The sequence below is a fragment of the Equus quagga genome, chromosome 9 (genome assembly GCF_021613505.1).
Source record: "Equus quagga isolate Etosha38 chromosome 9, UCLA_HA_Equagga_1.0, whole genome shotgun sequence".
In the NCBI taxonomy this organism is placed as follows: Eukaryota; Metazoa; Chordata; class Mammalia; order Perissodactyla; family Equidae; genus Equus; species Equus quagga.
In genome coordinates, this window is record NC_060275.1 from 95,151,695 (window position 1) to 95,171,990 (window position 20,296).

At 40.6% G+C, this 20,296-nt stretch overlaps 1 protein-coding gene across 2 annotated transcripts in view; it reads right to left on the reverse strand.

The window, feature by feature from the left end:
* NPR3 (natriuretic peptide receptor 3) overlaps nt 1-20,296 on the reverse strand; it is a 69,127-nt gene that overhangs the window by 36,591 nt on the left and 12,240 nt on the right. For both annotated transcript variants that reach the window (XM_046672247.1, XM_046672248.1), the window contains exon 3: nt 10,538-10,704. In XM_046672247.1, the coding sequence (XP_046528203.1) occupies nt 10,538-10,704 (167 nt within the window). The remainder of the gene's footprint in view (nt 1-10,537; nt 10,705-20,296) is intronic.

Below are 20,296 nucleotides of genomic sequence, written 5' to 3' on the forward strand. Positions count from 1 at the left end.
TAGCCCTGAGCTAACATCTGCTGCCAATCCTCCTCTTTTTGCTGAGGAAGGCTGGCCCTGAGCTAACATCTGTGCCCATCTTCCTCTACTTTATATGTGGGACGCCTGCCACAGCATGGCTTAATGAGCATCGCACCCAGGATCTGAACCTGCGAACCCTGGGCCACTGAAGCAGAACGTGCAGACTTCTGCACCACCAGGCCGGTCCCCCTCTTTTTTTTTTTTTTGGTATATGAGCTGCCACCACAGCATGACGACTGACAGACGAGTGGTGTAGGTCTGCACCTGGGAACCAAACCCAGGCTACTGAAGTGGAGCACACTGAATTCAACCACTAGGTCACTGGAACTGGCCTATCTGTTCCTTTTTCAAAGGAAACTGGCATAAGAACTATACTAGGGGACACAGGCTAGCCCTGGACATAAAGTAAGATAAGGTCTTCATCCACAAGGATGACAAACCTGTAAAAGAACAACCCTCTCCTTAGTGAGGAAGTATTGTTGTAAACATGGGGGTAAGAAGGCAAGCACTGAGCTGGCAAATCAAGAAAAAGTAGCTACTGGGAGGGATAACCAAATGGGAATTTCTAAAGGAGCTAGAACATTTTGCACCAAAAGAAACATGCTGGCTCCCTCTCTCAAACACATACTCTCTCTTTCCCTCTTCCTTCCTTGCTTTGAATGTAACAAGATTACCACCACCACCACGTCCCCACCAAAGAAAACAAGATGGCACCACCATCTCTGAACACTTGCATGGTACTAGATTTAACAATCCAGAGAGGCTTCTGGTAAATCACAGCCATTTAAACACTCATTCCCTTCAAAATCCCCAGTACAACAACAATAAACAAATTTTTTAAGGTGTAAACTCACAAGTCAAAAGAGTACAGGAAAGAAATAGATGAGAAACCTCAACAAAATTTTGGAAGTTGGAATACACCCAGTTGGGGACCCAATACACCTGAAAAACTAAAACCGAAGTGTGCACAGGAGCACGGCAGGGAACTCCAACAAGAAGCAAAAAATCCCAGCCCAGAGGCTCCAGCATTGGAGACACCAGTTACCTCTGGAGGTAGGGATGCAGTGGCGTTGACAATAGCGGGATTAGTTGAAAGTCTGTATAAGGAGTACTTAAAAGTCAGATGTCTCCCACCCCTAAACCTTACACAGAGAAGAAAGTGCCCTTTCCCATCCAGGCAGAAGACAGGAGATTTATTGTCTGAAGATGTTGACGCAAAGAAGATCTGAATGGGTACCAGGAACAGCTGGAGATTGAGTGAAGCATAAAAGTGGAAATGAGGTTTAAGTGAAAAGTCTACAATCCTAAAGATGAGACTCTCCCACTCTGGGCAGGGCAGCCTTATGACCCTAAGGAAGGGTTTGGAGGAGAATTCTTTAGTGAAACTGACCAGCCTAAGAGAAACAATCTCCAGATAATCATGTTTGGGACGACCCTTTTTGAAAAAGCTAGCTTGACATCTTTCACCCTACAATAAAGTCCAGCACTAGACAAGTTCCAGTACACACAGAGCTTCTGGAGAGCTCTTTAGTGGCTCACCCCTAAATATAAACAGACGGCTAAGAATTACCAACAATTTAAGAAAAGCTTGTATTATGAAAGAGAAAGAAGTCAAAATTAATATTTAAAAAAAGGAACCTGAAAGAAATAGGCAATGCAGGAAGTAAAAGAAAACAAACAAACAAAAAAACACCCTTATCTCAGCAAACGTAAGATACCATCAATTGCAAGAAGCATCTTTGTTTTATGCGCCCGTAGGGAAAAAAATTCTACTTATTAAATGATGACAGCACACCAATTATAAAACGAATCCCAACTTCCAATAAGTTAAAATGTAAAAGAAGCATATTCTAGCACGGATTAAAGGTTACACTTAGAAAGATAAGATACCGCAACCAGGAAACAAAGTCAGGGTACTATTTTTTAAAAAGAGAGGCACTCAGAGAACAAGAGAGAGCTCTTGGAAATTAAAAATATGGTAGCAGAAATCAAAAATTCAATAGACAGTTTGGAAGATAAAGTTGAGGCAATCTCTCAGAAAGTAAAAGAAAAAGGCAGGGTTGGAAAAGAAGAGAGAAAATTAGAGAATCAACTGGGGAGAGCCGACATCTAACTTTAAAATTTCCAGAAAAAGCAAAGTGACCAGCACAAAGATTTTAAAAGACCCTCACCAAGACACAGCACTGTGAAATTTCAGAACACCAGTGAGCCAACTGTCTGCCTATTTGGTTTCCAATTCATTTCCCTCTCTACATCTGCTTCGTTCTGCTCTATGTCAAAGGAGGATGAATCCTTCAGGCTGCATTTCCCTGTCAGCTGACTTCTGGTTGGTTCAGCCAACAAGAAACACTGGTGGAAGAGCCAGGAAGAAGGGAAAAGCCAGGATATTTCTCCCTTTCTCTCTCTGCCTTAGGTAGCATCTCTGGCAGAGGCTGCTTTTCTTCCACACTTCTAGCTCCTAATGAGCAGCCCCAACTCTTGGGTCCTGGTAAAACTCTCTTCCCTGGTCGCTCTAGCTCTAGAGGTGGTAATAATTTTTTGCTGTTGCTAATTTCTGGCTTACCTTACTCTTTTATTTGGCACTTCAGCTCTTCCTTCACCTTAAAGTTAGTTTCTCCTATTAAATTCCTTCTGTTGAATTACTTAGTGTAAACACTATTTTCCTAAATAGACTCTGACTGAGACAATCAACAATACAGTAATCAATAATTAATTAAATAAAATTAAGCCAAAATGTTTTCTGATACACAGTGTCTCAAAAGATTTTCCACTCATACTGTCTTGTCCTTCAAAACGAAGGTGAAATTCAACAAAGAAAGAGATTTGATGTCCAAGAAAAAGGGGATCCAATACAAGAGAGAACTAAAGGACACTTCCAGGTTGACATTGAAGGAAGCAATTACTCTAAACTGGAGCACAAAGACAAAGGGCTCAAAATAAAAGCCTAACATCATCACCTAAATAAAATTTTTGACTGAGGGAATGAGAATAAAATAGTGAGAACTATATGGAAGCAAACAGAAAACCAAGGAAATTATTAACAAATGATTAACAAAATGATTGACAAAAAGCTACACAGAGAGGAAACGTAATCATAGCATGACATAGTTCTGCAGTAAATATATATATGGTCATAATAATAAGAGCTCTGAATAGGTTTTTGATTTTAGCTTTTCTTCCAATTTTAATTTTTGAAGCTACCTTTACTTAAAAACTATGTTATAAAATATTGGGAGAAGGGGAGGAAAAGAAAGTATTTGTAGAGGAAGAGTGTGTAAAGGAGCTAAGTCTTTTTCCATTTTAGAAAATCGAGAGAGAATATCAAAAATTTTAATATTAAAAACAGCAATATAAATCAGCTATTTTAGAAATGTGGAGAGAAACAGCAGAAGCCGCCGACAGAAACACTAAGGATTATTGCCTCTAAGGAATGAGAGTTGCAAGTGGAGAAGAGCAAAACTGGAGACTGACGTTTATCTCTAACTCTTATAGTACCACGAGTTTACTTTTAATTCATTTTGGGTCTTTTTTAATTCATTGTATTCAACGTCGAAAGTCATATATTATTTAGATTTAAACAACAACATCAGGGAACCAAGGTGAGCATCACCCAAGGGCAGCACCAGCTGTTAAAGGGCCAGCCAGTCAATGGGTCTCAGAAGTGCCAAACACAATAGGGAGAATGGAGGGAAGCCAAGAGCGGGATTTACAGGACTGAGAAGTCAGAGAGGCTGCCAGAGGGGAAAAGATGTCTCTAACATTGGCTCATCTAAACTGAGAAATAGTAGCAGGGACAAACTTGACTTATCTCTTTAAGACATAATGTGAAAACCCCAGGAATTGGAAAGACTAGACTGACTCCCTAGTCCAGAAGGAAGGAAGGAATAAAAGGATTAGTATCCCTGTCATCTCAGAAATAAAACTAAATGGTCTTAGAATGTAAGATTATGAAATATTAGCGCATTTAGGTATTTCTTCATTTTCTTCCACGGGAATGACTTTTCAACGTAGCCCTGCGAGAACAATGTTGGACCCTATCCATGTGAATAAACAGGACTTGAGACAATAACTGGTCAAATACTATGCTGACTAGCTCCGGTCTAATTCAATGATTCTTAACTTTTTGTAACACTGACACCGTTAAGAATCAGATGAGGGATGCTGGCCCCTCTCTCCAGAAATAAACACATGTGTACTTACACAAAAAATTTTGAACATAATTATAAGAGTTAATGCACCCTAAGTCAAGAAACCCTCATCCATTTAAAGAGATCACGGAAACTTGGATGAATCTGTAAGGAGCTTCCTACTAAAGAACTAAGTGAACCCACTCTACTGTGTTTGGTTTCCTTTCTCTAGAAACATAGGTATTTTCACATATGTGCCACATTTGGTCTGCTACAAGATAAACTGTCCAGACCTCTTTGAGTACCATCAGTGTGTCAGAGTGCTTTACACAGAGGTGCGTGATGTTTTGCATCCGTGCTGGCATAGGAATGCAGCTCCTGTGGGCTCCCAGAGCTCATAGCCATAGATATTTATACACCTGCTTAAGTATTTTTAGGCGATGAGGATCCCACCCCGTATTGGACTACTGCATGGTCCAGGATCAAGCTCACAGCCGTGTTCCCTGGGGCACTCAATACACAGCATCTGATGGTCCAGGAAACGATGGTTTATACTTCAGAAGAAAACAGGGGAAACAAGTTGCTGCAGATGAAGAGGAGAGTCCCAGCCGGACTTTGCCAAGTGCGTGAAAGAGGAAAGAGAAACCGGTATCTTGAAAGTATGTATTTGAGCAGGCAGGGTGTAGGGAAAGGAAAGAAATACTTCAGCCTGTGTTGCCTGCCAGGTTCACTTGTAGGGCCCGAGACATTTAATCTTCAGGTCATGGGTTTGCCCCCATATCGGGCACATTGTTATTAAAAGGGTCAGACTGATGTAGTGGAAAAAGAAAGTCACTGAACTAGGAGTCAGGGGATGCAACTAATCCTGGCTTGGCCACCACACAGCACATTCTAAAACCAAATACCAGTGCTCCAGAATTGGAACCACTCGCATGGCAGAAGCCAAACACCTCCATTAAGATACCCTTGAGTGAGAGCCACTGCACATGTGGGCCACCCAATAAAACCACCAGAGAAGGCCAGACAGGCACTTGACAAACACTTGTCAGAGCCATGCTGAGAGTCCACTGATACTTGAGGCCCTCTCCAGTGGGGCTTGACTTCTAACTTTAGATTTCTGATGACCTGCCCAGAGGTCTTCAGAACCCCATTTTGGTGCGAAAACCCATTACTATCCCCCAACACCATCTCCCACAGTACAAATGAAACTGAACCCCTGGCTTTGTGTATCTGATAAGGTCTAGGTACAGGACTCTGTCACCACCCAACACTGTAGTGATTGCAGTATACTGGTTACATGTGGAAAGGCTACCTCACCTCCCTGGGCCTCAGTTTCCCCCACTATACAGGGAGCAGGCTGGATTCCATCTCCTTTGGTTTAGTAATAACTAAAATAATACACATAATAATAAAAGCTTCCTTTTATGGGCTCCTTCTTGTGTGCCAAGCTTACAGTAAGGGGATGCAAGAGTGGGCAGAAACAGACATGGTTCCTGCTCTTGCAGAGTTTACACTCTGGCAGAAGAGGACCGAGTTAATTAGAAAATATCACATATATGTGTGTGACTACAACCGGAGAAGTGTGCATGAGGGAAAGGAGCAGACTGCCATGACAGTCTGGAGTGTCAGGAAAGACGGTCTTGAGAAGGTGGTATCAGAGTTCAGACCTGAAGGATGAGTAGGAGTCCTAGGTGCATTAGGCATGCAGGAGCATCCTATACCTTAGTCTGGAGTATAAGAAACAAAAGGAAGAGAAATAATAGCTACAGCCATTGAACATTTACTAAGTGCCTGGCATTGTGTTAAACATTATTTATATACAATTCTTGAGCTCTTTCAACAATTTTGTCAGTTTAAAATTATTATCCCGATTTTATAGTCAGTAAACCAAGGCACAGAGTTTCTGAAATGTGCCTAGAGCCAGGCAGGGCCAGGTCTATGAAACCCCAAGCCTGCATATTTAACCCCTAGGCAATACTGTCTCCAGTGGTAGCCACTAGGCCCTGTTAAAACATGAGGTATCAAAATGGAATAGGTTTCCATCAGGCTCACTAGAAAGAGAACAAATGCACTTTACAAAATATTATATTATCCATAGGAAGGGTGGAAACACTGTCATAAGATACATGTTCTAATAGCTAGACCATTACAGTACACGCAACACCCACAGCCCCGATGATAACCCAGCCCTCAGCAATCCTATTTTCTATCACACTACACACAGGCCCCCACCAACCACTGAGCAGAAAAGAGTGGAACAGGAGGGAATATTTGACCCAGAGATGCTAATCTACAGGATGCCAATAGCCTTAGAGACAACCCAACCTGGAAAGCTCCACCCAGGCAAACATATATAGGTTCAACCACAATTATAGTCTCCAAAATATGACCTAGGAAATAGAGAAGCTCCAAGTCTCAAGGTATAGAGAGACTGGAATTATGCCAGGAGTGCAGAGATGGTTAAAATTAGAAAATCTAGCAATGAAGGTGGCCAACAGGTACAAACTTCCAGTTATAAGATATATAAGCTCTAGGCATGTAATGTGCAGCATGGTGACTATAGCTAACACTGTACTGTATATTTGAAAGTTACTAAGAGAGTAGATCTTAAAAGTTCTCATCAACAAAAACAATATTTGTAACTATGTGAGGTTATAGATGTTAAGTAAACTTGCGGCAATCATTTCGCAATACATACATCTGTCAAATAATTATGTTGTACACTTTAAACTTATACAATGTTATATGTCAATTATATCTCAATAAAACTGGAAAAAAGAAAAATCTAGTAATGCAACTCAAGACATTATAACAGAATAAAGAAAAAAATCTCTGATTATTTCAATAGATTTAGGAAGGGCATTTGGTAAAATTCAAACACCCCAACCTACACAGGTGATAAAATTGAAAAGACCTTAATACGCACATAGACACACACACACACACACACACACACACGAGTACAAATAAAACTGAGGAAACCGAGTAAGATCAGTGCATTGCATCAGGGTCAATATCTGTATTGTGATCATATATATCATTTTCCAAAATGTTACCAAGCAATCTCTCTGTATTGCATCTTATAACTGCATGTAATTCTGCAATTATCTCAAGAAAAAAGTCAATTTTTAAAACAGAGGGCAAGAGGTGGACATGGAGGAAGGGAAAAAGGGGGAGAAGGAGGGAGGGAGAAAGAGAAAAGGAGAAAGGGAGAGAAAGAGGGAGGGAGAGACAGAGAGAAAGGGAGAGGATATCAATTTTATGTAAACAAAATTGCATTAATCCATCAAAATTTGGTAAGTTAAAAATATATAATAACAATTTCATTTTAAAAATCATAACTAGTCCATCCTTCCAATGTTCCGGTATAGCCTTATAAAAATTTTAAAGTCTCAAATTTCTGCCTTTTGAAAAAAATCACAACCTTTCCAAAGGTACCGCTAATATGCTAATATGATGAATGTGATACTAACATATATGACGCAGAGTCAGGGATATCATACAACTTATAATGCCTACAATAGAAACCTGTGTCCAAAGCCTTTCCTTAACCTACATTATATAAACCTTGATGCTTGTTGTTCTATTTTTGTTTCAGTTTTCCTAATAAAAGGTGTAATTATGCCAAAACAAAACAAAACTTCACCCACAGGAATAAAAAGAAACCTCCATAATTTAATAGATTCTCCCCAAAACCCCACAGTAAACATCATGCTTAAATGGTGATATAAACAGATATAAAATCTGTTATAAGCTCTTCATTTTAAAGTTAAGAACAAGGCAAGGATGCCCACTATCACTGCTTACATTCAATACTGTACTGGGATCCTAGCCAGTGCCATTAAAGTTGTAAGTTAATTAATTATACTTAATTTAATTTAATATGCTTAATTTAACTAAGTGTACTTAGGAGAAGAATTGAAAATAAAATCATCACTATTCACAGGTGATGTGATTGCCTAGAACACGTGTGGTAAATTAAAGAACTAATAAGAGAGTCCATCATAGTCGCTGGATCTGAGATTGACAGCAGGGGCTGAAGAGTCCATGATGAGTGTCACAAACTGAAGTTCTAAGTAAGCAGATGAGAGAATCCGTTAGAATAAATAGGAAAAGCAGAAAGACCTAGAAAAGAGCTGAGTCCTAGAATGAAGGCCACCAAGGCTTGCTGGTCTTGTCAAGCATCTCCTGCTGCATTAGACTAAGGTCCAGCATCTGTGAGGCCCAGCCACACCAGGCTCCCGCTTCTCTGGCTCGCATAACTTGCTCTTCCACGACTCCCCACAACCACGTGTCTAAACTAACCTAATAAACATCTGCAACTGGCACGCAAAAGGATCTAACTAAAATGCACATAAATATGAAAGATGGACACATCTTCAGAACTGGAATAAGTTATTCTAATGAGCTTGATTTCTACTTAAAATTATAAAAATAAAATTTTTATTTATAAAATCAGTTTTAATGATCCCACCATCAGAGAGAAGCAGTATTATAATCTATGACTACAAATATTCTCTAAAGCACTAGCCTTTGCTTTGGAATGTATTATGGATCTTTGTCGGAGGTATACCTTCCCAATGAGATTTTGCTTAGGCTACCATTAAAATAAGATTTAATATTCTGGACACAAAATAACTGATGGCCAAGAAGACTTACCCAGTAGTGTGTTGGAATGCCAACCGTTGCCCAACGAGCACAGCCTATACTGAAATACTTGAAGTTCAACCACCTCAGGAAGGCCAGACAAAATGATATCATTTTTGAGTTTTTAAACCAGAAAATTAATAAATTAATATGAATCTAGTAAATGGTTCATTGTCACTGTCAACTCAATGTCTCATCTGCTTACTTATAAACACAGATTACAATGGTTACAGTGACACCTGGGATCCAAATGGGCGAACCCCAGGCCACCACAGCAGAACATGCGCACTTAACTGCTGCACCACCGGGCCGGCCCTTTTGATATTTGAGTTAAATAAAATGTATTATTAAAATTAATTTCACCTGGTTAACTTTTTTTAATGCGGCTACTAGAAAATTTTAAATTACATATGTGGCTTACATTACATATCTACTGGACAGAGTTGATTTAGAAAATGAAAAGCTATTTTGAATGATGTGTGTGTATAATACATATAACATTTAACATGTTAATACATATGCTTATAAGACACTTTGCATGTTATTGGATAGCAAATTCCTATGAAGACAGTTATAATCTTATAACAATAATGCAAAAGAGGCACTATTTATTGAGTTCCAATTTTTGACTGGATAGTACAAAATGCTTCAGACAGATTATCTGTAATCTTCTCAGCAGGGAGGAGTAATATGGATCAGGGAGACTGAGTAATTTGCCCCAGATCGCACAGCTAGGAAGTGCTAGATCCAGGCTCTGAATGCAGTCTGTCTGAGACCAATGCCTGTACCCTGCAGTACTTCAGACAAAGAATTGGGAGAGGCCCTGTTTGGAAATGACCATCTCTTACGAAGCTGGTCATCATCCACCTTGGGCAGGCGGATAAAGCTACATACCTGTCATGAAGAAGGTGCTCCTTTTCTGCTTTGGACTACGGAGAAAAGAGTTTTGAAAGCCAATACACCTACCCAACCAGCCTGCGGGGCCCACTGTTCATCCTGCTCTGAGAAATGATTTGCAGGAGTGACACAGAGGCTTGAGGGGTCACACAGCAAGGTGTGCCAGAGGCAGCAAAACAATGGCACCAAGTGAGGAGTGGTCAGCTGTCTTCGTGCCGCCTCTTACATGAGTTCTTCTGCTTGATCCTTAGCCTGGCCTGAGTCTCTGATTCTAGTCCACTCTTTGAAGATGCATCAGTAACAAGAGAACTAATGGAGTGGGAAACTCTGGAACACCTGAGGAGGAAAGAGCTTGCAGCAGAAGGCAAGGACACTGCCACAGGAGAGGAGCAGATGTGCCAAAGAGCTAAGACAGATTCTCAAAAGAAAGATCCTTCTCAAACCCAAAATATCTTCTGCCACCAAGCTTTGGAAAAATTAGGCATGCAAAACTTTGGCACTCCTTCATCCCTCTTTCTTCCCCAAGATGCTCCTAGCCAAGAGGTGATGGAAGTCTGCAGACATCTGCTCAGCATGAGAACACAAGTACCCACAAAAAGCAATTTTCCTTCCTGCAGCACTTGGAAAGGCGTAAGCGAAGGGCGGCGGGGGGAGGCTGGGGACCCAAGGGAAGGAAGGCGGAGGGAGGAAAACTGGCCAGGAAAACAGACAGAAAGCTCGGCGACACGCAGACCTGAACCTAGGAATTTCTGAATGGTTCAGAATGGGACACTTTGTCACCGCTGATCTAATTAGAAGACTGTTTTCAGGATGCTGAGGGTCCAGGCTCGTAATCAAGCACTTACATAATCCTCTTCATTGAGCCCTTGCTTCTCAACAGAACTTTTCACCTCCATGGAAAACTTCTCGAACTCGGGTTTCACTGTCCTCAGTAGAGTGATTGTTTGGAGGGATGAGTATGCTTGCTTAGCTTCAAAGTCGTGTTTGTCTCCTCTCTTCCAAGAGCCATCTCCTATGAGAGAAACAAAAATATTTATAATTCCAAAGTAGTCACCATAAAGGGGCCATTCTCCCTTTACAACTGTGATGTGTCTCTACATGTTACTTTTGGCAGATGGGGCAAGAGGTATTGTCATAGTTTTGCACTTGGATGTGATGTGGCAATGTCAACACCCTCAAAGGGGAAGAAGGCCCCTTGGACACATGTTCCTTTGAAATGTGAGAGAGAAAGAAAAGCACTGTGTTAATTGCCTTATAATAACCATGTCACCGTATTTTCACCCCAATTGCAGCACTGCAGGAGCAAGAAGTAAGTTTTTATTCCTTTCCATTCACACTTATTTTTTAATACCTACGATCAACTGCGGAGGTCAACCAAGTTGTTACTGTGGTACAATAAACCTGCTGTTATGCGGATGTGGAATGGCAGGAATGCCTATGTATGACAACAGACAGGCACAAGTATGACAAAGCTGGCGCTGTTAAAAGAAAAAAGTTTGAGACGGATATTTCTTGAAATATTTCTGGAATCTCTTCAGAGTGAAAGTAGCTTAGGTAAACATGAGGATTTGTATCTTTCTAGTCCTGGAACATCATAAAAAATTATTGGACACTGTTCATCAGTGCGTCAATAGTAATAAAATGAAAATTGCTAACAGTCATTGGGCACAGACAGAATAATTAAAGCCCTATTTATTGAGCACTTTACATGTTCAGACTCATTTAATCCTCACAAGACCCCACGATGCAGGTCCAATTATCCTCTCCATTTTACAGATGAGGAAATCGAGGCATTTAGCAGCTGGCTACCCGGCTGCCCCACAGCTCTCCCTTTCACAAAAGCAAAGGCAAATTACGTGGATAAGAATCATTACTCTTCTCTTTATTATTTCATTTTGAGAAAACAGGTGGCCTGTAGGGCCCCAAAAGGAAATGTAGACCTCTAACTTTTGACAATAAGCTGTTGTTTCTGGGAATTATCATTGTGATTCCTGGAGATCTCTGCAAACACACAGAGGAACTCATCCTGCTGGAGTCCAACACCAAAGTCATTTGTTTCCTCCGAGCCCCCAGTCCACGGCAGACAGCCCAAGGCCAGAAGCTGAGCAGTGAGGATGTCTCTGGAGTGTCAGCCAGGGTCCCATGGCACTCGCTCTATTCTTACAGAAAAAGTTCAATAAAGAATTGGTGGCTTTGGAATTTCTATCACAACTTAAAAGACACACCATCGACTAACAATGTACTGCATGCGAGGTTCTGTGACAGCCACAAAGGGCACCATAAATGTCTCGAACAGTCTCCACCACCTTCACGAGAGGGATGTAGAGATGGACATGTAAACAACTGAAGTTATTACAGGTAACAGCTCGCTACAGGGGTGGCTGGATGGTACAAAGAACAATGCCGAGTATAGAGGAAGAAACTACGAGCTCCAAGGAAGGAAGGTTTCATGTGAGCAGGCGGCGTCAGCCTGGTCCTAAATGTGTGAATAGGATTTTAATAGGAGGAGAGGAGGTGGAAAGGCATGCTTGGCAGAGCCTACAGCACAGGCAAAGGTGCAAATGTGTATGACATCCAGTAGGCAGCTGGGAACCTCGGTCTGGAGCATGAGAAAAGGCATAGACAAAGAATTTGTTTGTGGAGACATCCATATAATCATAATCCTTATAATAGCAACCATTTATTAATTGCTTACTATGTGCCAGGGAGCTGTTAAAAGATAAGCAAGACAGAGCTGAGGACAGAATTCATTAAGGGCTAGATCTGTTCTCAATGAGCACGAGATTAAATTTCAGGCCAACAAACAAAACTTGACAAAGTCCTCCTCCTCCCCTAGGAAACCTCCCAAACGCCCACACCGAGGAGGCCACAGCATGCGCAGCACTGGCCGTCGGCCAGGTAAACCCAGCTGGGTGCTCAAAACACAGACAACATGGCCTTTCTGAAGGGGCCAAATCCATTTGCCAGGAAGACCCCAAATTCTAAGATTTCCAGAACATCTTCATCCCATGGAGAAACTCATTTCTTATAGGCCTGCAATCAATATTTATTGATTCATTTTTAATTGGGTTGAGGTATCAAGACTCAAGACAGAAGCGATGTTTCTTAAGAAGAGGTCAGAGTTTCTCAGCTCTGGGAAAGAGTTCTCTCTGGGGGCATAAGAAAGGAAATACTCAGCCCTATAGGGTTTTATGCTGTGTAATTAGAAAATACACATAGAACTGGAAATAGCAACTACCTCAGTTACTAAAATAAGAAAAATACTTTTATTTTGAAGGAAGTGAAATCCAGTACAATAACTCTATCTACCACAATCTGAAAGATAATAACTTTGGAGTTTTATTTTCTAGAAAAAAGAATAGAGGGGCCTGGCTCAGTGGCATAGTGGTTAAGTTTGTGTGCCCCACTTTAGTGGCCTGGGCTTCACAAATTTGAATCCCAGGCACGGACCTAGGCACTGCTCATCAAACCATGCTGTGGTGGCATCCCACATACAAAATAGAAGACTGTCACAGAAGGTAGCTCACCAACAATCTTCCTCAAGCATAAAGAGTAAGATTGGCAACAGATGTTAGCTCAGGGCCAATCTTCCTCACCAAAAAAAAGAAAAGGAAAAAAGAATGGAAACAATAGCACTTAATAAATTTAAGCCAAACTAACTAGGTATCTAGTCATAACCTTAAGCAATACTATGACTTCCTGCTTTTGTGGGTGTTTCTTATTTTAACGGGTCAATAACATCTCCCATACAGAGCTGTTGAATGCTAGGAAAGCAGAGGTCGGCTTGGCATGGCGCCACATCAGTGAGGACAAATTTAATTCAGTAGACAACTGGGTGCCTCCGGAGATTTATGAGCGGAACAGAAGAATGACATGATCAGAATCATGCCTTGGGAAATAGCAATGGATTAGAGTGGGGAGACACGGAGCGTTCACAGCCACAGTAATCCAGGCAAGAGGTTACGAGAGGTTACATGTGGGAAGACATACCCAAAAAATTAAACATGGTTGTCTGGGTGGTTAGAATCAGGGCAAGTTTTCTTTTCTTTTCTTTTCTTGTTTCGTGTTTCTCTGAACCTAGTGAATTTTCAGTCATAAATATTTACTGCTTTTATAATCATAAAAGGAGGGAGAACCCTTCAGAATGGAAGCAGAGGACTGTGCAAGAGGAATCTCAAGACTCTACTAGAGTTAGGGAGTGAGAGACAACAGAGAGGGAGGTGCGTCACCGATGACGCCAAAGAGGAAAGGAAAACCGCCTGTCGCTAGAGGAAAGAGCAGAGCCAGATGGAGGAGAAGGGGTAGGTGGACGTGGAAATAATAACGATTTCAGTTAGGGCCACGGTCAATCCAAGGTGACTGACTACACCAGGCTGGGGTTGGAAAGAGTGGTCTGAAGCCAGAAAGGAGTGAGGACTGGAGAGAGTGCTGGATGTCATTTCCTTATGGCTTCTAGTTAGAACCCAAGGATGGACTGCACTGGAAAGAGAGGGCAGACAGAGAAGGGAGAAGGGTTGAGCATAGGCACTTTGGGGCTGCTGTTCTTGGTGGGCAGGACAAGTAAGAGAGACAGAGAGCCGCTAACAGAACAAGGAATGCCATGCCACCAAAGCTAAGAGCACAGGGTTTCCAGAAACAAATGGATGGAATCAATGATGAATGCTCAAGAACTGTGCTGTCTAATATAGTAGCCACTAGCTACGAGTGACTATTTAAACTTAAATTAATGAAAATTAAATAAAACTAAACATTCAGTTTCTCAGTCACACTTGTCACATTTCAAGTACTCAATAGCCACATGAGGCTAGTGGCTACCATACTGGGCAACACAAAATAGAACACAGTCAGCATCACAGAAAGTTCCACTGGACAGCACTGCTTTAGAGGCATGGAGGCATGGTCTGAGCTGAAGCTAAGGGCTTTGGTATGAGGGGGTCATTGGTGACCTTGAGGAGAGCACTTTCAGAGTAGTGGTGGGTACTCATGTCATATTCTGACAACGCTCCTGAACACGGAATTAAGAAGAGAAGAAGAAGTCTGCTAGTGAAAAGTAGAGCAGAGAAGGTGATTTGTTGCAGCTGTTTCAGGACTATGGGAAAATGAATTTGCTTTGCTTTGCTTTGTTTTGTTTTGTTTTAAACATCAGGGAGTCCCAAGCTTGCATCTAGAGTGAGAAACGTACAGAACATCTGTGAGAGAAGAACAACCTGCTCAGCACCAAGCCCTGTGCTCAGAAAGCCTGGTGGCCAGGGAGCCGGCGCTGGCTAGGGTGCCTATGCTGGGATGACTATGTCATCCTGAAGCTCTCAGTACTTACCAAGGACCCAGCACATAGTAGGCTTTCAGTAACTGTGGGCTGAATAACTAGTTGAGACATCAGAGAATACATCCAAGAAATGAATGCCTGGAGTTCACCTGGGCTGGACACATGGCACTACAGCTCTTGAACTCTGATGGCCATTTAAGTGAGAGAACAGTACCGGCCTCCTTGCCTCATGCCACCCTCTCCAAATGCCCAGGTGTTACATGCTTGCCATGAGCGAGGCTGATCCAGTTCCTCCCATCAGTAATAAGAGCACCACTTACTGGGGGATGCCATTGTGCATGGCTTTGCCTGTAGATTTCATTCTTTAATCCTCATAGAAACTCTAAGTATGATTCTCATCTTACAGATGAGGAAACTGAGGCTCAAGGAGATTAACATCCCCAAAGTCACTTAGCTAATAAACAACAGAAGCAGGATTCACACACAAGGCAGACTCCAAATGCTGGTGCCGTGCCTGCTCTATGTTCAGACTTTGGGGTTCCAAGGTTTAAAACTGCAAATGCAGGGGCTGGCCCCGTGGCCGAGTGGTTAAGTTCGTGCACTCCGCTGCAGGTGGCCCAGTGTTTCATCGGTTTGAATCCTGGGCACGGACATGGCACTGCTCATCAGACCACACTGAGGCGGCGTTCCACATGCCACAACTAGAAGGACCCACAACTAAGAATATACAACTACGTACCGGGGGGCTTTGAGGAGAAAAAGGAAAAAAATTTTAAAAATCTTAAAAAAAAAAAAACTGCAAATGCAGTGCGATGACAAAAATGTTTAAAAAAAAAGTAGCAGAGGAAGAAAGATCAGAAGAGGAAGTGTCTAAATGTGGTTTAATAACCGTTACAGTTGAAGGACTGTGTGAGAATTCTTTTCTCTTTTCTCATTGTCCCAAACTTACTTCAATGTGCATAGATCACTTTTATAGCAAAACCTAATAAATCCAATCCCTCACCAGTTCTTCTGCTATTTTTCCATTTTTAGCAAGTGAAATAATTTATGTGCATCACTTCACTCTACTACACTCCCATCCTCCCCACAATTAGTGCCCTCTGAGTTCTCTGGAAGGCAGGAACGCCCTACAACTAATCTTGACAGTCCCGGGAACGATCACCCAGATAATTTTCCACCTAACTTACATCCTAAGGGAATGCCAATGAACGACAACGCCAATAGGTACTATTAAAAACTCTATAGGGCCATATAGATCACCTTCTCTCTACATTTTCTTTAAATCTATCCATTCAGTCTTATTTTCCATCACTTGAATTCCCCCATAATATATTCTGAACTCCTGTGACAATATAATTTGGGCAAATCTGAGAATTTTGGGGAGTGCTCACCAAGACCAAACAATCTAGTAATAAGTAAATATGGATACACTAGCAATATGTTTTTTGAAAATCCAAAGTCAAGTAAGTACTAATTAAAATAGAGGCTTTTTCTGGAACTGGTGTAGGGTTTGGTGTGAGGAAGCACAGGGAGAAGAGGATGTTGACAAACTTCTCATGAACACATATCTGATTCTTAGGGCACAAGATCTCAGAGACGGACGCCAGAACCTCGGTCTAGGTCACTCTGCCTGCCGTAAGATTCTGTTGATTGCTTCTACTCTGAGGAGGAAGGATGCTTCAGGGTCTGTGGCAAAGGTGGGCAGTTGCCTCCCTACATCCATTGTCCCTTCTTCCTTACTAACAGATTCCTACTTTGATTTGGGGGAGCAGTGAATCCAGCTAAAAGCACACATTTCCTAGCCTCCCTTGCAACTGGGGGTAGCCAATGATGTGGAAGCAGAAGTTGACGAGCGGGGCCCTAGAGAACCCTTCAAACAGAATTGAATCAACTAAGAGGATCTCTTTTTGCTTCTCCTCTTCTCCCCTCTGTCTGGTCTCAAATTAAGACATGATCCCTGGAGCCCCAGTCACTGTCTTGTGATCTTGAGGATGGATACCATTCACTAAGGTTGAGGGAGCAGAAAAACAGAAGGAGCTTGGATCCCTGATGACATTGTGGAACCACATCCCTGCTCTGGCGGATGCTCTGCCCACCTCTGGACTTCTTACAGGTGAGAGAATAAACCCCTACATTTGTTTAAATCACTACAGTTAAGAGTGTTGGTTATTTGCATGCAGATATAATTCCTAATGCATCCAGGTCATTAGGATGTATTAGATAAAAGTTGATTAATTTGGTAATAGAATGTATGGCCCTAGATCTATCCATAAAACTACACCACAGAAAAATGTACAAACTTAACTTTTCATTTTTAAATTATTATGTGTAATCATCAAAGTAAACTAAGGCTAGTAATAAATATAGCTAAGATTTATTAAACACTCATTATGTTCCAAGAAGTTTGCTATGTATCTCCCATACGTCACCTCATTTACTACTCATGCCATGAGGTAAGTACTATTATTATCAGTAGAAGAAACTAAAGCTTGAGGGGGAGAGCAGGGTTACATCAATTTGCCAAGAGCAAGTATGTGGCACAGCCTCTCAAGCAGACTGACACCAGAGCCCAGAGCTTGAGCAACTGTGCTGTAAAAGGGAAAAGAAAGAGGATCTAATCAGAAACACCAAGGATACCTTGTAGACTGTGTAAGAGCACACTGTATAACCTATACAATTAAATTTTCAAGAAAAACTGAACTCATGGAAAACTAAGTTTGAAAAAGTTGTCCAAACATAACTACCAATAAGTCACACAGATACAGATATACGATTTCTTATGCACTGATGTCACGCAGTGAGGACACAACATCACTTTTGTAAAATTCTTGCACAAAATGTATAAACTCAGTCTTATCATGCAAAAACACCAGATAAATCCAAATTGAGAGACATTCTACAAAATAACACACTTATCGAAAGTGTCGGGTCATGAAAGACAGGAGAGATTGAGAAACCAGAACAGATTGGAGGAGATTAAGGAGACACAACAGCTAACTGGAATGTGGGATCCTGGACTGGATCCTGGAACACAAAAAGCATTAAAGTGGTAAATTTCAAATAAGGCCTGTAGTCTAGTTAGTAGCATTGTACCAACGTTAATTTTCTTATTTTGATAACTGTACTATGGTTATTTAAATTGTTAACGTTAGAGGAATCTGGGTAAAAAGTATACATGAACTCTATTATTTTTGCAACTTTTCTGTAAGCCTAAAATTATTTCAAAATAATTTTTTTTAAGTTTTCCAAAAATTACTGCCTAAACGAAGTTAGATCCAGATACAGAGTTGAATTGTTTCCATCTTTCAAGGAATATTCTTATGGTATATAAGAATATCGGTATGATATAAACTGTTCTAGAGCATAAACACAATGGAAAGTGTCCCAATCAATTGCATAAAGTTAATATAAACCTGATATTAAAATCTGGCAATACCACCTCAAGACAAGAAAACTATTGTCCAGTCTCATGAATACAGATTCAAAAATCTTAAATAAAATGTTAAAAACTTAAAATCAGCAACATATCTAAAAAAATCATCATGACAAAGTATGTTTAATTCCAAGGATACTCTAATGGCTCATATTAGGAAATTTATTAAAAGTATAGGTCAAATGTATTTGATAACATTCGTCACTCATTCCTGATTTTGAAAACCACACCTATTAAGCCAGAAATAAAAGGATGCTTTAACATCTGCTTCAAGAGAAGAAGTCAGAAGTTGAAGTATCACCAGTGCTATATATTATTCTGGGGGCTCTTGCCATTGCAATAAGGAAAGAAAAGGATACAAAACATTCAACCATCAAAATGGAGAAAAAACTGTTATTATTATTTGAAAATGATATAAAAACCATTGGAACAGAGGACTTAATATGTGAAATTCTTACAAACTAGATAAAGAAAAACACAGCTTTTCTATATAACAACTGAAGAAGAAACTTCAAACCTTTGCTTATGGACATAAAAAGAAATTCAAACAAATAAAATGATTTAGAAGTTAGATGTGCAGGGTTGACAAGGATATAGGAAAACAGACAAGCTCATACATTGTTGCAAAAGTATAATTTGGTAAACCTCTTTAAGGGGTAACTTAGCAATATCCACCAAAACTTAACTGCACATAACCTTTGACCCAGAAATTCTACTCCTGGAAATTTATCTTACAGATAATATATATATAAATATATATATAAGTGAGTGTGTGTGCCACACATGCATATGCAAGGCCACCCAATATAGCATTGTTCCTAATAGCAAAAAGCTGGGAACAACACAAATATGGGAAAATAAGAGGCTGATTAAGATGACAAATTGTCATTATAAAATACTATGTAGCCATACTATAAATAGAATGATCATTTTAATGAAAAATATTCTTTGTAAAATATATTTTTTTATCCAATAGGATATACACACTTCTAAATATCAATGTACTTTTATCTCGGTGGCAGAATTATGGTAATTTATTTTCTTCTTTGCTTTCCTGTTTCCCAAATTTTCTACAATACTCATGTATTGTAATTAGCAGGGAATAGTAATACAAGCTTTATCTGTAGATGAAAGGAATTCCAGTAGCTAATACTTGTGTTGCAATTGCCCATTTATAATGTGCATTCACATGCATTGCCTCCAAATTCTATATTTGCAATTGCAATCTTGCAAAACTCAGAATAAAAGTTTCTCATTTGTCACCAGTCTATACCATTATACCAATGAACTCAATACTGTAGCCAATAATGTAATTACATTCTGATATTGGGTCAAGAAGAGAAAACACTAGTCTTCTGTGTAAAGAAGAAAAAACATGATCATGACAGGAAGGAGCGAAAAAATGGGTATGTATCCTGCAAGCCTCAGATTTCCAATTTTATCCAGACAGGAGGCAGAGGCTACATTTGTTTCACTAACTTTTCTTTACCCCCCTGAGAAGTATATTTTATCATCTGTTTGTGCACAATGATATACTGCTTTAGTAAACTAAGATATCAGAGCAGGAAACCAAAGTATATGTTTTAAGGTTTAGATCTTGTCTAACTGTATCTGAACAGCAAGAACTGGGAAGGGGCGCTCAGCACAAGCATGCCATCTGTAACATGCGCACTTACAGTTCCTCTATAATAGCCAGGGTGCCGTCTCCGAGAAAACGTTCCATAGCCCTACAGGGTCTACTTCAGAGAGAGCCCTAACCACATCTGGGGGAAAACGCTTTGTACCTGTGATCTTGATGGCCTCCTTAAACACCCTGCATCCAAAGAAACTTGGGAACTTCCCCAGGTCCATTTCAATCATATATGTTGGTGGCTTTCAGACTTCTACGTATACAGAAGAGGACTA